Source organism: Papio anubis, chromosome 11, assembly GCF_008728515.1.
Source record: "Papio anubis isolate 15944 chromosome 11, Panubis1.0, whole genome shotgun sequence".
Classification (NCBI taxonomy): Eukaryota; Metazoa; Chordata; class Mammalia; order Primates; family Cercopithecidae; genus Papio; species Papio anubis.
The window spans coordinates 70,684,701-70,701,956 of NC_044986.1; the positions used below are offsets into that span (position 1 = coordinate 70,684,701).

The 17,256-nt window shown below is 38.9% G+C and overlaps 1 protein-coding gene across 4 annotated transcripts in view; it reads left to right on the plus strand.

Moving 5' to 3' along the window:
- The window catches only part of VCL (vinculin), a 122,835-nt gene that overhangs the window by 68,403 nt on the left and 37,176 nt on the right, over window positions 1–17,256 (plus strand). For 2 of the 4 annotated variants that reach the window (XM_009214623.4, XM_009214624.4), the window contains exons 3-7: window positions 4,291–4,441; window positions 4,918–5,026; window positions 7,012–7,134; window positions 9,028–9,188; window positions 16,841–16,934. In XM_009214623.4, the coding sequence (XP_009212887.1) occupies window positions 4,291–4,441; window positions 4,918–5,026; window positions 7,012–7,134; window positions 9,028–9,188; window positions 16,841–16,934 (638 nt within the window). The remainder of the gene's footprint in view (window positions 1–4,290; window positions 4,442–4,917; window positions 5,027–7,011; window positions 7,135–9,027; window positions 9,189–16,840; window positions 16,935–17,256) is intronic. The other 2 variants (XM_003903744.5, XM_003903743.5) reach the window with 1 other exon arrangement.

Consider the following 17,256-nt stretch of genomic DNA (forward strand, 5'->3'; position numbering starts at 1 on the left):
CATATCTATAATCCCAGCACTTTTTTTTTTTTTTTTTCCAGACTGAATCTCACTCTGTCGCTCAGGCTGGAGTCCAGTGGCGTGATCTTGACTTAATGCAACCTCCACCTCCCAGGTTCAAGCAATTCTCCTGCCTCAGCCTCCCAAGTAGCTTGGATTTACAGGCGCTTGCCACCATGCCTGGTTAATTTTTGTATTTTTAGTAGGGACAGTGTTTCACCATGATGGCCAGGCTGGTCTCCAACTCCTGACCTCAAGTGATCCACCTACCTCAGCCTCCCAAAGTGCTGGAATTACAGGTGTGAGCCACTGTGCCTGGCCCCCAGCACTTTAGGAGTCTGATATGGATGAATTGCTTGAGCCCAGAAGTTCATGACCAGCCTGTGCAACATGGCAACACTCCATCTCTAAAGAAATAAACATAATTAGCTGGGCATGATGGTGTGTGCCTGTAGTCCCAGCTACTTGAGAGGCTGAGGTGGGAGGTGACCAGGAGGTTGAGGCTGCAGTGAGCCATGATTGCACCACTGCACCTGCCGCCTGGGCAACAGACAGACCCTGTCTCAAAAAAAAAAAAAAAAAAAAAAAAGGCAAATTAAATTCACAATAATTTATCATTTCACATTGACTAGAACGGCATATTAAAAGTTCAGACATTGAGGATCAAGTTTGTATACTGCTGGTAGAAGTATTCAATTGATACAGTCATTTTGGAAAGCAGATTGTCATTCCCTGGTAAAGTTGAGTATATATATTTTCTGTAATTTAGTATTTCCGTTACTAGATATATAATCTAAACTCTGTTCATGTGTACCAGGAGCCAGAATAAAAATTTTCATAGCACTATTATTCATATTAACACTGATAACAGAAACAAGAACCTAGAACACCTCTAACATCCAGCAGAGGTAGAATGGGTAAATCAATTTTGGTATATTCTTTTTTGCTTTTTGAGACGGAGTTTCGCTCTTGTTTCCCAAGCTGGAGTGCAATGGTGTGATCTCAGCTCACCGCAACCTCTGCCTCCCGGGTTCAAGTAATTCTCCTGCCTCAGCCTCCCGAGTAGTTGGGATTACAGGCATGTGCCACCATGCCCAGCTCATTTTGTATTTTTAATAGAGACGGGGTTTCTCCATGTTGGTCAGGCAGGTCTTGAACTTCCGACCTCAGGTGATCTGCCCACCTCAGCCTCCCAAAGTGCTGAGTGAGATTACAGGCGTAAGCTACCACACCTGGCCAGCTTTGGTATATTCTTACAGGGAATACAACACAGTACCTACAGTTGTTAACATGATGGACTGAACATTATAGTGTTGAACCAAAAGAACAGTCACAGAAGCATGCATAACAGTATGATTCTGCTTAAGTTCCAATATAGGCAGAACTCAACAAAAAGTTGCTTAGGTATGTATACATATATAGGTGGTAAAAGTATAAAGAAAATCAAGAAAATAATTAACAACATTCAGAGTAATAATTATCTCTGGAGAATAGGAAGGAGGATTTGGTTAAGGTGGGGTTATAAAGTACCTGGTACTATTTTATAAAATGCTTTTTTTTTTCTTTTTAGACTGAGTCTCACTTTACCGCCCAGGCTGGAGTGCAGTGGCTTGATCCTGGCTCACTGCAACCTCTGCCTCCTGGGTTCTACCGATTCTCTTGCCTCAGCCTCCTGTGTAGCTGGGATTACAGGTGCCTGCCACCACACCCAGCTAATGGGTTCAAGTGATTCTCCTGCCTCAGCCTCCCCAGTAGCTGGGATTACAGGTCCCTGCCACCATGCCCGGCTAATTTTTGTACTTTTAGTAGAGATAGGGTTTCACCATGTTGGCCAGGCTGATCTCGAACTCCCGACCTAAAGTAATCCACCTGCCATGGCCTCCCAAAGTGCTGAGATTACAGGTGTGAGCCACCACGCCTGGCCCTTTTTATGTACTTTTAATAGAACAACACCTAAGTGAAAAAAGCAGAATACAGCGAGTGTACATAGTATGATCCTATTTGTGTAAAAAGGGGAAATGTACATTTTTGCTTCATTTAGGCCTGAAATGCTTTATGAAGACATTTACATACAGAGGAAATACAACATTGGAGGAAACTCTATATTGGTTGCAAGTAGGATGGAATGAGTGCATGGAAGATAGTGAAGGGAAGGAGATTTTTCAATATATGCCCTTTTGGTTTTAAGTATGTATATATACTTGTGTAATATGTATGAATATATATTATATATTTAAAATCAAATTAAAATTTTAATTTTAAAAATAAAAAGAACAAAATATCCAGTCCTCTAAGCCCGATCAAATGCCACATCAAACAGGTCTTGCCCTTCACTGATATTTATTATGTACTGCCTAATTTTTTGTTGTTGTTGTTTGTTTATTTTGGAGACAGAGTCCTACTGTGTTACCCAGGCTGAAGTGCAGTGGCATGATCTCGGCTCACTGCAACCTCTGCCTCTGATTCTCCTGCCTCAGCCTTCTAAGTAGCTGGGATTCCAGATGTCCACCACTATGCCTGGCTAATTTTTGTATTTTTATTAGAGATGGGATTTCACCACGTTGGCCAGGCTGGTCTCGAATTCCCGACCTCAAGTGATCCGCCCACCTTGGCCTCTCAAAGTGCTGGGATTACAGGCATGAGCCACCGCGCCCTGCCATTTATTGGCTTATTCTGCCAATGTTTGTGTCTTGCCTTAGTAAAGTATTTTCCTTGAGAGTTAGAATAGTGCTTTTTACATCCTTATATACATACCTACAGTGTCCACAGACCAGTGCTTCTTATGTAGTTGAAATTCATAAGTTGGTTTAATTCTACTTGTTAACAATGTAATACTGCTTTATACTTGTGGAGTTTCTGTATTACTTCATTTATCCTCAAAATAACCCTGTGAGGTAGGCTTTTATTTGCAGGTGACATTTTCTGTGTTTTCAAATGAGAATGTATAATTTTGGCTAAGAATTTTAACTTTAAGCAGTTTGTTTCTTATCTTTATAAGTTACTCAGTCACAACATAATGGCTATATTGAATATGAGACTAGAGGAGATGATCTATTAGGTTATTTTCAACTCTGTGTGGATGAATAATTGAATGAATGAATACATTTTATTAGTACAAGGAAGGCAAAGAGAATACTTGGTGTATGCATTTTGGGTTCCTCTTTTAAATGAATCCCTCCCCAGTTCCCCTCCTGCCACTCAACCTTTAGCTGACCTGGTTGCTTATATTAATATTAAATAAACTATTAATAACTGACTTAGTTACTAATACTAGTGACCTTTAATTAACAATATATTTTCATTTTAATTTTTTGTTTTTATTTTCTTTTAACAATCTATTTTCGGCCGGGCGCGGTGGCTCAAGCCTGTAATCCCAGCACTTTGGGAGGCCGAGACGGCTGGATCACTTCAGGTCAGGAGATCGAGACCATCCTGGCTAACACGGTGAAACCCGCCTCTACTAAAAATACAAAAAAACTAGCCGGCGAGGTGGCGGGCGCCTGTAGTCCCAGCTACCCGGAGGCTGAGGCAGGAGAATTACGAACCTCGGGAGGCGGAGCTTGCAGTGAGCTGAGATCCAGCCACTGCACTCCAGTCCGGCTACAGAGCAAGACTCCGCCTCAAAAACAAAACAAAAAAAAAATAAACAAAAAACAATCTATTTTCAAATGGTCCAATGGATTTATCAAACAAATTTATTTAGCTAGATGAATGAGTGAGAAATTTATGCATTGCTTCATACTTTTTCTTTGTGTTTCTTCCTATTCCTTTGCTTTGTTTAGTTATTAAATTTCACTTAACACCATACTTTGGCATTTTATTTCCAGACGTTAGATCTGAAAATGATGCCAAGGATTTCAGTTCTTTGTGCAGTGTCTTTTAATGACAGTGTGTGTAGGGTGGGGTGGGGGGGGGGGAACAAGGAAACAAAGGCATTACAGAGCTAGAGCAACCTAAAGTCAAAGAGCCCAGATGTTTTCTCATCATTTTTTGTTGTCAGGAAATAAAGAATAAGGGCAGTGCACTGAATGAATGTGCTGCTTTTACCTGTAATTTTGTAATTTTCTATTTGAAATGGGGTCTCAAAATGCTGGGATTACAGGCATGAGCCACTGCGCCCTGCCTAAATTGTAAAATCTAAAAACTTGGATCCTATTGTCAATTGGTCTTGGCTATTTTTCATGTAGGGAAAAAAAGTGTGAATTTACATGCATATTCTGTCTTTGTATTTGCATATAGTGTTCTTCTGTGTGGTTCTGCCAGTGTCTTAACCTGTGTTCTTCCCCATAGGGTGGAGAATGCTTGCACCAAGCTTGTCCAGGCAGCTCAGATGCTTCAGTCAGACCCTTATTCAGTGCCTGCTCGAGACTATCTAATTGATGGGTCAAGGGGCATCCTCTCTGGAACATCAGACCTGCTCCTTACCTTCGACGAGGCTGAGGTAGGAAATCTGAGACAAAAAGCCTACTCTTTTTTTTTTTTTTTTTTTTTTTTTTTGAGACGGAGTCTCGCGCTGTGTCACCCAGGCTGGAGTGCAGTGGCGCGATCTCGGCTCACTGCAAGCTCCGCCTCCCAGGTTCAGGCCATTCTCCTGCCTCAGCCTCCGAGTAGCTGGGACTACAGGCGCCCGCCACCACGCCCGGCTAGTTTTTTGTATTTTTAGTAGAGACGGGGTTTCACCATGTTAGCCAGGATGGTCTCGATCTCCTGACCTCGTGATCCGCCCGCCTCGGCCTCCCAAAGTGCTGGGATTACAGGCTTGAGCCACCGCGCCCGGCCAAAAAGCCTACTCTTAAAGATAATAATGGAAGAATGATGATTGTTTAGAATGAAAATATGTTGAATGCTGCACATCCGTGTTACCGTGTTTGCTAGTTGTCCACTCATGTGATTGAATACTCTGAAATATATTTTCAGGTCCGTAAAATTATTAGAGTTTGCAAAGGAATTTTGGAATATCTTACAGTGGCAGAGGTGGTGGAGACTATGGAAGATTTGGTCACTTACACAAAGAATCTTGGGCCAGGTTAGTTATATCCAATTTCTATAACATTTTTTAAGGGTTGTTCATGTTGGAGCCAAAGGAAAGGGTACCCTCTTCCTACTTTTTGCAGAAGATAGGTGAAGATGAATTGGACTTTCAGGTGTCTGCTCTGTTGATGGAGCTGATGCTGTGCTTTGAAGTGATGTCATTGTCTCTGGTATCTGAATCTGCTTTCTATATATCCTGGCCTTGTCAAATGAATTAAACCAAACATTGCAAATACTGCTACTGGAGAATGTAGGAAATAGTTTTCTATTACTGTAATGCTGAAGGCCATCCTGTATCCTGATCTCTTCATTCCATATTACACAGCATTCCTTCACTGTCTGCCAGCTGGCCTGTAGTTCTTTATGACCTCTTAGCTTGCTAATTAGCCTGCCTACTATTATGAATTCATGCCCTAACCGAAGGCTGCATAATATTTTTTTTTTTTTTTTTTTGAGACGGAGTCTCGCTGTGTCACCCAGGCTGGAGTGCAGTGGCACGATCTCGGCTCACTGCAAGCTCCACCTCCCGGGTTTACGCCATTCTCCTGCCTCAGCCTCCGAGTAGCTGGGACTACAGGCGCCCGCCACCACGCCCGGCTAGTTTTTTGTATTTTTTTTTTAGTAGAGACGGGGTTTCACCATGTTAGCCAGGATGGTCTCGATCTCCTGACCTCGTGATCCACCCGCCTCGGCCTCCCAAAGTGCTGGGATTACAGGGTTGAGCCACCGCGCCCGGCCAAGGCTGCATAATATAATCAGATCTAGAAGGAGAGAAGAACTATTGTGATTAAATTTTATTTTGAAATGATTATTTAGGCATCTGAGCATTAAATATTCAAAATATATAAACGGATACCAGCTTTTGATGTTACAGACATAACTTGAACTTGAGGGTCTTTAAAGTATGAATTAGACCAGTGACAAGATATGTTAGATGTTTAATCTGTTTAACTTGATTTTTACCACTTTATAAAATTCATTTGTTTTATGTGAAATGTTGATTTTTAATTAACGACATATTTATGAGGTTCTAGTGTAGGTGTTCTATAAAACTTAATGGCAGTTAAGAATTTGAGCCATCACTGAAGATCACCTGGAAATAGGTTTCTCTGGTGGTTTTATAGTAGTCCTCTTAAAATTTCTCATAATACTGGCAAAAATGTATTTCCCCAAATGGAATCTTATGCAGAATCCCCAAACATAAAAGACAAAATGGAGCTACTTTGGGTGAAGCAGGAGCAGCCCCACCTCTGCTTCTCTTTGGTCTTGATGGTCTGTGAGACGACTTGAGAAATCCTAGAGCAATTTGAAAATCAAAGCTTTGGAGAATCACATAGCGCCTTTGAGTAACAACCAACATAAACAAAAAGTGCTAGCAGACTGATTCCAAAACACCAGATGCTTTCAAACACTGTCATCCCTATAATTATTTTTATAATATTTCTATTTGTTTCTAATTATAAAACTAGTACATGCTTATTTTGGACAAATTGGAAAGTACAGAAAAATAGAAAGATGAAAACAAAACATATCATTGTCATTCTTAGGCCTTTTTTCAGCCACTAGATTCAGTACTAGGCTCATGTGAGATTTTTACATAACATAGTAGAGAGTTCAGAGACATGGCATGAAATCTGTATGCATAGAAGCCTGGCAAAACGTTTTTCCCTGACCTGTGAATTTCTTTCTAATAAATATATATTTATTCATTTAGATGTTTAATATTTGTGAATGTATTTATATCAAAATATGAAAATGTTTATCACATTTAGGGTTTACATTTCATACATTACTTTCGTTGAAAAGAGTAATGTTGCATAAATATTAGAGTTCAGTGATGGTGTCTGTTGTTTAAATAAGTGAGCAATCGGTTTGAATTTTCATAGTATTTCATAATGGATTTAGAGTGGTCTGGCTGGGAAAGCCAGACCCTGGATTGTTTCACTACTCACCCTGCACAGTTTCTTCTTTGTGCCCCAGGAATGACTAAGATGGCCAAGATGATTGACGAGAGACAGCAGGAGCTGACTCACCAGGAGCACCGAGTGATGTTGGTGAACTCAATGAACACCGTGAAAGAGTTGCTGCCAGTTCTCATTTCAGGTACTTCCTGCCTGTACATTATTTTATACGGGGAAAAAAATGTTAGTGTGTTCTAAACTCTGAGGTTCATTTTCTTTTATTTATTTATTTATTTAGTTATTTTTTGAGACAAAGTCTCACTCTGTCGCCAGGCTGGAGTGTAGAGGTGCTATCTCAGCTCACTGCAACCTCTGCCTCCTGGGTTCAAGCGATTCTGCTGCCTCAGCCTCCCTAGTAGCTGGGATATAGGTGTGCACCACCACACCTAGCTAATTTTTGTATTTTCAGTAGAGACAGGGTTTCACCATGTTAGCCAGGATGGTCTTGATCTCTTGACCTCGTGATCTGCCTGCCTCGGCCTCCCAATGTGCTGGGATTACAGGCGTGAGCTATGGCTCCTGGCATGAGATTCATTTTCTTTTGTGGCTTCACTGCATATCCTTCAGCCTAGGTACAAATGAGGCCTGATTGATTGGTTATCACATGATGGCTGTAGCTGATTGGCTGAGAACCAGTCTTCTTCTCTAACACTGTCCTTCTCCTGTTCTTTGTTTGAAATTGCCTTCCTGTGGCCTAATTCTGTTCTCCTAAAGCTCTAACAAGCCCCTTTCCTGGGAGGTGGACTCTCCTCTATAAACTCTAGTCTGGGATATTAAATTTTCACACCTTTATTTGTGTTATAGAAAAATAATTAGGAGCTGGAATGGATATTATAGAGCACCATATGATAAAGACATGAACTCAGAGCCCTTTTTAGTGTGTATTAATACAGTTTTTCCTAAAAGATATTTAACTATTCTTTACATCATGAGTAGATCAGTTCTTTAGTCACCAGCTGGGACCACCTTCCCATTGGGCAGCACCCTGAAATGCAAACATGGTGGCTGCTGCCTCTTCTAGCAAAAGGGAGTTGCACTTATTGAGTGTCTAGTATATGCCAGACATCTCATGGTTTATATGAATTATCTTAGTCAAGTTGTGGGTTAATTAGTTAATTCTCAGAAGGCAATTTTATTATAAAAATCTAGTGACTCATGTCATTGTGACTTCCAACTACCTGCTTTGGTGTTTCGGGTGGTAGCTAAAAAAGGACATAAGTGTAAGAGTTCAGGAGGCCAGGTGGGGCGGCTCACTCCTGTAATCTCAGCACTTTGGGAGGCTGAGGCGGGTGGATCACCTGAGGTCAGGAGTTCAAGACCAGCCTAGCCAGCATGGCAAAACCCCGTCTCTACTAAAAACAAAACAAAACAAAACAAAAATTCGTCAGGAATGGTGGTGGATGCCTATAATCCCAGCTACTCAGGAGATTGAGGCAGGAGAATTGCTCGAACCCAGGAGGCGGAGGTTGCAGTGAGCCGAGATCACGCCAAAAGGGGTGGGATTACAGGTGTGAGCCACCACGCCCAGACATTATTTTTTTCTTCTTTATGTTTGGGGGTTAGCAAGTCCAAGCTACATGTTGAGAAAAATCTTGGATGATAAACTTGACATTTTGGGATCTTTTGCTGGGATCAGGGGCAGCAGGATGTGCCATTCAGAGTATTACTGACAGTTTTCATATTGTCCCATTAGGTTTGTAGTGGATGGAGCCAGGGTGAGGACCAGGATGATAACTGATTTAGAAAGATATTAGATATTTTGTGATTGCAGGTCATCAGCATATGCAGGTTAAATTAGTTACTTAATCATGTTGTGATGGTGTCTTTGTACCTTGAGTTTTCTTTCTCTTTTTTATTTTTACAATAAAGGTTGCTAATGTTGGAACTTTATTGTCAGACTTGTAGTGTTTGTTTTGTATATTCACTTTAGGACCTTAAAAGCCGAAAACATCCAAAGTGTAGAACATCTTTTGTGAATATTGTTATACAACAAGATTAAATTCCAAGCCTAGTTTCTGATCTTTTATTTTTACAGCTATGAAGATTTTTGTAACAACTAAAAACTCAAAAAACCAAGGCATAGAGGAAGCTTTAAAAAATCGCAATTTTACTGTAGAAAAAATGAGTGCTGAAATTAATGAGATAATTCGTGTGTTACAACTCACCTCTTGGGATGAAGATGCCTGGGCCAGCAAGGTAAGTGTTCTTAGTGGAGAAATAAGCAAAATCCCTAACTCTACCCCACTGTGGGTTTTGATTGGCACCTGTCTCATACTTTATCTTGTAATTTTTGTAGCATAAGAGTACTCAGATATTGTGAAAGTAATTTCTTCTTCATTTTTGTTTCATAGGTTACTTGCTATCTTTGCTAATTTCCTTTGTTCTAAGGTAGAACAAGTAAATAGGCATGTGGGGTAAATACTGGTTTAAGGCTGAGATTTATAGCTTTTCCATCAGGCTGGAGTCTCATTGGCTGGACTGGTGGAAGAGTATATTCCTGTGGATGGGAGCTCTGCCTTGTATATGGGTGGTTGTTCCCAGCTGACTAAATAAGATACAGATATGTCAGTAATTCTGAACTTTATGGAAAACTGTTCTTTAACCAATCTTTGATCCAGAGAAATCTAGAGGAAACTCTTGGCATTTCTAAATATGTCCCTTGATCATTCCATTTTTCCCAAGGAAGGTTTAATTTTATTAGTCTGCACATTGCTCAGTTAGTTTGAGGGATCCCTTCACCCTTTGTCGGGAATCTCTTTTAGGACCCCAGAGGGGCTAGCAGATTCCTTCTAGAGCTCGTCAGCAGTGGTTTTGTGTTGCTGCTGCTGCTCTGGTCTGCTGCTCCCTGTTTAATGACTGTCAACTAAGCTTTCCAGTCTAGGGGAACAGAGATACTTAGGTTTATACTTTCCTTGTAGGAGCCCAAGATGTGTAGGCATTGGGGGGAACACAATGTCCCCAAGATCTAGCTTTCCCATGTGTGACCCCAGTGTCTCCAGGGCCACCCAGAAGGCTGGTAGTCAACTAAAGAAGGGATTTTGTAGTATGACTTCAATTGGGTGCTCAGTACAGCAGTAGGTTCTCCAGGACCTCTATAAGGAAATGTAAAAGCTGGGGCCTGAAATCACCAGCCCTCTCTCTTGTTGCCCAGAAAGCTAATTTAATTATATAGAGTAAATAAACTTATTTTAACTATGGATTCACAGAGACATTTTCTCATTGATACGAAGTTCTTGAATAGATTCTAAGACTGTATTTTAAATCTATGTGGTAAAATCATTTTAACTCTGATATTTTATTTAATTTTGCTTTTGCATAGTTGACAACTTTCACTTCCCTGTTATGACTTCTTTATGCATCTTTTTTTGTTCTTTTGTTTTATTCTTTTTCTCACGTTTAGAAGGTAAGCTTTCTCTTGCCCTCTAGTTTCTTTTTCGCTTAAAAAGAGAAAAAGCATGTCTGTGAGGTTTTCTTGTGCTGTGTGCCGTGCCTTATTCTGTGTGTAACACCGTGCTTGAATGTGCGTCAGAATGTGATTTAATATGGGACTCTAGGCAGTGCTGGGGAGACTGACTCTGGCTCATATTGAGTGATTTCTTTGGGGAAAGCTAAAGGAAAGACATTACTATGGGCTATCAGGCTGCCTATATTTGGTGGGTACTTTCATTTCTTTGAGTAGGCTCCTGGGATCTTTTTTGGCCTGGTCTTCATTTGAGGAGCAGGATTCCCCAGGTGGCTGGGTGAATGAGTTACCTGTGGACCCTGCTGGTGGGAAAGGAGACTTCCAGCTGATGCTATCTCTGTATCTGCCTCTCCCACCAGTTTTCCTTGTGGGCTCTGAAATTTTGCTTTTGGAGATGCATCGTTGAGGTTTTAATCCATAATGAAAAAGGGTAGGCTAGAGAGCTTAGATGAGGCACCTGTCCTTCATAATAATCCTAGCCTTCAAAATCCAAAGGAAAACAGAAGTGAAGTGTGTCTAAAGGTCTTCCTAACTTCATTCCATGGCTCACTGCATGTTCTGCTGTCCAAACTGAATTAGCTGTAGTTCTCCATGACCTCATGTTCCCCTAACACAAGCTCTTTGCTTATTCTCTTTCTTTTGCTTCTAGCAACTGAGAAAAAGTAATAAGGAGGAACAGGCATTTTAACCTTAATGTTTCTCTATTTTCAGAACGGAAAAGCTATCCATCATTTAGTGAATACATGTTATTGAGCTTTATTTTGTGCAAGTACCATCAAGAGCTGCTTCTTTCATTAAAAAAATGTAGGCAGTTGAGTTTTTCAGGGCCAGGATTAGGCACTTGGGGATACAAGGGCAATAGACCCGGTACTTACCATGCACAGTCTTGTAGCTGGTCCTAGTTTTATGCTGAGGAAAACCAATTTGTTAGGATGCTACAAAACTAACTTCATCTGAAATGAAAGAAGGTAAATTAAATCAGCTCAACTCAAGTACATGATGACATCAGAATGAACAAGAGATGTTTATTTTTTAATCTACTGACCATCAGAATGAACAAGAGATGCTTATTTTTTAACCTAATGACATCAGAATAAAAAAAAGAGGTTTATTTTTAACCTAATTTTGCTTTTGTTATACATTTATGTGGTTCAAAAATCAAAGTGCTGCAAAAAGATGTACTTGATAAGTCTTCCTCCTAACCTGGTTCCCATCCACTCTACCTTTCCTCACCCTCTAAAAGTCATCATTTCTATTGGTTACAAAAATAGAAAAAAAATTTACCCTGAAAATAGAAATTGGTAATTAGGATTTTGACTCTTTTTCAGTTTTGTAGCATTATGCATCTTTCATTGCTCCACTGTAAGCAGTGAATTAATCAGACCTTCTGTCTGACTGTGACGGCTGGGTTCCCATTCTGTTTAATGCATACAGTGTCTTTCACCTCTTCTCGCACCTACCAATAAATAATTAACTTTGTCTTACCATACTTGTTTCATGCCTCCCCATTGGTGCAGTATTCTTCTGGAAAGTGATGATTCCTCTAGAAAAGTGGGGGAAGAAAGTAAGTGGAAAAAATTCTTGGTAAAAGTGCGTCTTGCCGAATAAGTTAAGATTTTAAAGAGGCAATGCAATAACTGATTATTTTACCTTTTATACCTATATTCAAATTGCACATTTACAAATTTAAAAGTAACTTTGACTTTAAACACTTCACTTATTTTAAAAGTAAAAAGTTTCCTTTTCTTAAATCAACAATCATTTTATAGTGATCATTAAAAATCAAATTAGCATTTTTTCTGAGAATATATTATTTATTAAAAGAATTTGAGTTAAACACAATTCTAATTCTACCCTTTGTAAATTTAGTGCTCTACATTTAATTTTTTTGGTATTTATATTACTTGTATCTTGATGCATGCTGAGAATTAAGAGGAAGTGAGATAAAAAATTAAAAAAAAATTTTCACTGCTAAGACTTTGAACCCTACATAGGCACTCCCGCAGCTTTGCACCTTGAATCATTAAATTCTATTATTCAGAATTAGTTCCTGTGGTGGGTTTCTCCCCACTGTGGTCCTGGGCTGGTGGTGGGTAAAAGCAGTGACTGATTCAGATCCCTGATACAGAAGATACCAAACTTAACAAAGGCAGGAAATGTTGGTTAGAACTTGTGATCGCGTAATTACTTGCAGACCATTGGGATTTAAGAGTTGATTTGTTAAAAAAATAAAAATAAAAATACCAAACTTAACAAAGGCAGGAAATGTTGGTTAGAACTTGTGATCGCGTAATACTACCCCTTACTTGCAGACCATTGGGATTTAAGAGTTGATTTGTTAAAAAAATAAAAATAAAAAAAATAAAAAGGTCATTTGTGGGCTTTCTATGAGCAGGTGTTCTAGTGTTTTGTTTTTAGCAGCTAATAGAATGAAATATCTCTAAGAGCTTGAGATAAATAGTTAATTCAGGCATTTATGATATTTTATCTCCCTGCTCCCATGAGGAGAAAATCCCAAAATAAATTGATGTTTCCCTTCTGATCTCAGTTATCTTTGGTTGGTACATCTGATCGTGCAGTCATAGGCAGCATAGATTTTTAGAGCCGGGAAGGTATTCTTAGAGATGAGGAATTGAGACCCAGAGAAGGTAACTTGCATGAAGTCTCAGGACCAGACAGCTTTCTTTTGTTTAAATGTAGTTTGTAAGATTTTGTTCTACTGCCCAACCTATACTTTCCAGAAACATCTTAAACCAGAAACATCTGGTTTAAAACATTGACTTGTGGGTGGAAATGAGGTCAGAAAGGGGATGGAGTGGGAAGGGAGGTGTTAGTGGAGGGAGAAGGGAGAGTATGGTGGGCAGTCATGGAGAGGGGTCCTTATTCCCCATATTTAAAATTTTCAAGAGCTTAGGATTGCAGGACTTCACTTTTTTAACTGAAGTTTCTCTTGACTGTTCATAGAAGGAGGTCATTATTATTCACAGGTGTTCTGAGGCCTAAACTATTTAATTTTAGCAGTGTTTCAGTTCCTAGGAAAGCATGTACAAATGGTTTAGGTTGTCGTTCCATCTTTTGATATGTAGGGAAGAGTGCCAAGGCACTGTATTTTTTTTCATTTAAAACATAAATTCATAAGAATTTTATGGTAAGAAGGAGAATAACATGGGGGGGAGTACCCAGATAGATTCAGGCCAGCTGTCCCCGAAGCCACATGACTAGACCTGGTCTCTTTATACTTCACTCTTTCAACACCCACAACTCCCCTGAAAAACAAAGCAAAAACAGATAAGAAGTTGGTAGAGACTTTTCTTTTTCCCAAAGTTGAGTTTTTATAGAGAAGAATACTCAAATGAAGGTGCAGTTTTTCTCTCCTCTATTTCATATCTGAATTATACTGTGGATACTTACAGACCTACATGACAAGGTTTAGCAAAATGCTTTGTGGTACATAGCATGGCTGACCACAAGGGTTATGATTATTTTCACCCTTTATAAATATATCCCCAAATTGACTTCTGTCCTAGTTGTCCAGCGAATTTGTTTATGTCATATTCATTGTTTGTATACTATATGCTTATGACAGAATTCTGTCAATTCTATCATAAAGACTGCCTTTCAAAAGAAATATATGTGAAAGTCTTAGGAGGAAAAAAATTACCTTAAACACATTTGTTTTTACTAGATATGACTAAAATAAAATGATTACTTATAACCTACTGTGTTCCAGAAAGAATTTAAGATGGCTCTTTCAGTTATTGTTTTAAATCTCCAAAATTGTCTAAAATTAATGCTGTTAAAAACTTTGGTAACTTATTGAAAGTCCCAGTTATTAAATGCGGCTTCATTCAAAATTGGCTATTGGTTTCTTTTAGGGGAAAATGAACATCTCTTCATGTTAACTTCTTGATGGTGTCACACCTCCCACTGAGCAGTAAATTACTCACTTCCTGAGAATTACATTCTTTCCTTGCAGTACTGGCCATTAGAGCTTTATTGAGGAGAAAAAAAGAAATGATTTTTGAGGATGCTGAATAGACAAAAACCATTTTTTTCCATTGTGTTTCAAATCATTTTTGGGCATTGGAGAATAAAAGCAGTCATTTTTGTTACTGTAGATTATGAATTTGATTTCTGGAGCTTATTTTCTCTGCAGTATTAACCAAAGTCAAAACTGACAAGGCAGAGATTTGCTGACTATTGTAGGAGATTAGTAGAATCTTTAGCAACTCTCCTTGGTAAAAGAAAAAAAAAATCTTGTTTCATTTGATAAGCAATGAGGTTTGGAGTCAATAAACCTGACATCAAATTAGGTTTGTAGGAGTGAGTTCCCACAAACTTAATTTATAGTATTATTTAAATGACATTTAAATTTGAGATTCAATGAGGTAAGGAGGGGGAAAGTAGCTCAAACAGAACCTAACATGCAGGGAAGGCATATTACATTCAATGCATGTCAGTTGAATTTAGTTTCCAAACTAAATTTCTAGCCTTTAATGCTAGAGTAGACATAAAAATTTCTGACCTTCGTTTCCCTTTGAATTTAGATTTTTGAAATGTAATAAATACCTATTGCTTTTCTCACCGAAAATAAAAGTGTGTTAGGAAAATGGTTTAACAGATTTTAAGTGAAATATTTTTACACTGACATAATTTTCTCCAGGATGTGCACACACTTCCTAAGTAAGAGTTTGTGATTAAAAGAAAACCTATGCCTAGATAACCTGTGTTAGATCCTGAAGGCTACCCAGTTCTCTGAAGTTAGGAGTTGCCTGGCCTCAGATTCTTTTAAAAAGTTATTGATTCAGGTCTTGCTAATTTGGAATTAAGCTAAAGCTGACCTTTGCATTAATTTTGAAGGCAAGGTTTTCTGCACAAATTAATGTAAGACATGATAGGAGAGATTTGCTGATATTCAAGCCATTTGAGAATCAAAGCACTTAAAAAATACCACATATCTTCTTCTAATTACAAGTGGATTTTGAAATGAATCTTCTTATGACTGTGCCTTTTATTGACAGCTACTATAGTTACATATAACTTGATAATAAAAATATTTTATTTTCAATTTTTTCGGTAATTTAGTTCACTTCTTTTTCATTGCTATAGCTGAGAATTTGCTATTTAGAGCCTCAAATAGCTAAGGATTCAACAGGAGAATAATCTGTGTCTGTTTAGAAGGGGAAGGAGGGATTCCTACAGTTGAGAGATCTATCTTTTGAATAGGTGCTTTGGAACAGTTGTGGACCTTGAGCCTAACTATGGGTGCTGCCAATGCTTATTTGTGATAGTGCTGGGTCTTTTTTGAATTGGAAGTGGGGGTGCTCCTGGTGCCCCCGTGTGGAAAACTAGTGGTGCAACACTTTTAAGAACCCCAGTTGTGCAGGATTGGAAACTGAAGCTAGAACATTGTCTAGAATTTTAGAGGTTAACTTTGTGCTTTGATCGCTTAACTCTGTAAGAGTCAGTTTCCTACAGCAAAAAGGAAGATAGATGGTCTTTGAAGATGCTAAATAGAGACTTAAGAGATGGCTGGTGTTATACTGTTCTCTGTGTTTTTATGTATTTTAAAACATTTACTGAAATACTTATATATATTTAAAGTGATTAGTCTGTTGTTTCAGCTTCTCCTGGTGTATCCTGGGAGATTTTATGCTAGTTTCCTGATAGTCCTCATGAATCCTGGTTGTAAACAATAAGCTGAGACCCATTTATTCTATCCTGCATCTTCTTCCAGGTGAGGGATGGTAAGGGAACTAAGAATGAGGAATAGCAGGGAAGGTCAGAAAACACTTTTAAATTATATTACTTTGAGGGGTTTATTTGTGGAATTAAAATTAAATTGCTAGATTAACATTTTCAATTGTTTCTTCCAACCAGTAATTCCAAGTTTTTCAGGTTAATTGAATATAGTGAAACATCATCCAGCGTGTGCATTTCAAAACAAGATATAAAAGAACTGTGATTTGTGGCACCACATGCTAATGAGGCTTCTCTGAAGTGGGAGGGGCTTTGGCAAGGCTGCAGTAGATGAATGTTGACTAGTGGAAAGGCTGATAATGAGGCATGTGACAACAGGGCTTTTTCCTGCTGAAGACATTAAACATATTCTGGCTTGAGCAATTTTACCAGTTTTCACAGTTTTAGCAATAGGGAACCCAATTCTACTCTGTTTAGCAACAGAGTAGAATTAACTGAAGATTTGCATGCAAGATGCTGCATTTTGACAGAAATGAGAATTGTGGTGTGGTGACAATATTTTTAAGGCCTTTGTAGGACTGACTACCTTAGCTATGTATGTTAATGCTGTAACTTCTTCTCTGTCTTACTTTGTATCATGGTATCTCAACTTTGCAAAGAAAGTAATTGTGGGATTTCTTTCCAAAAGGACACTGAAGCCATGAAGAGAGCATTGGCCTCCATAGACTCCAAACTGAACCAGGCCAAAGATTGGCTCCATGACCCTAGTGCCTTCCCAGGTAACCCTTTAGTTCTGCTTTTCTGATAGATACAATGATAAGCTAAAAACCAAGCAAATGAAAGAAAGAAAGAAAGAAATTCTCCCATAATCTCATCATTTGAGAGAACTACTGTAACATTATGGGGAATACCCCATTATCTGATAGTTTTGAGTAACTGAAACAAGTAGTAGGCCTTAAAAGGATGAAGGAAATAGATTCGATCACCTCTAATCATGGAGGAGTAAGTCACACTGAGCTGGGCATTCTTTGCAAAATTATTCGTCCTCCCCTTCCCTGAATCCAAAAGGTAATTATTTTCAATAAAGGTTCTTCTTTTCCA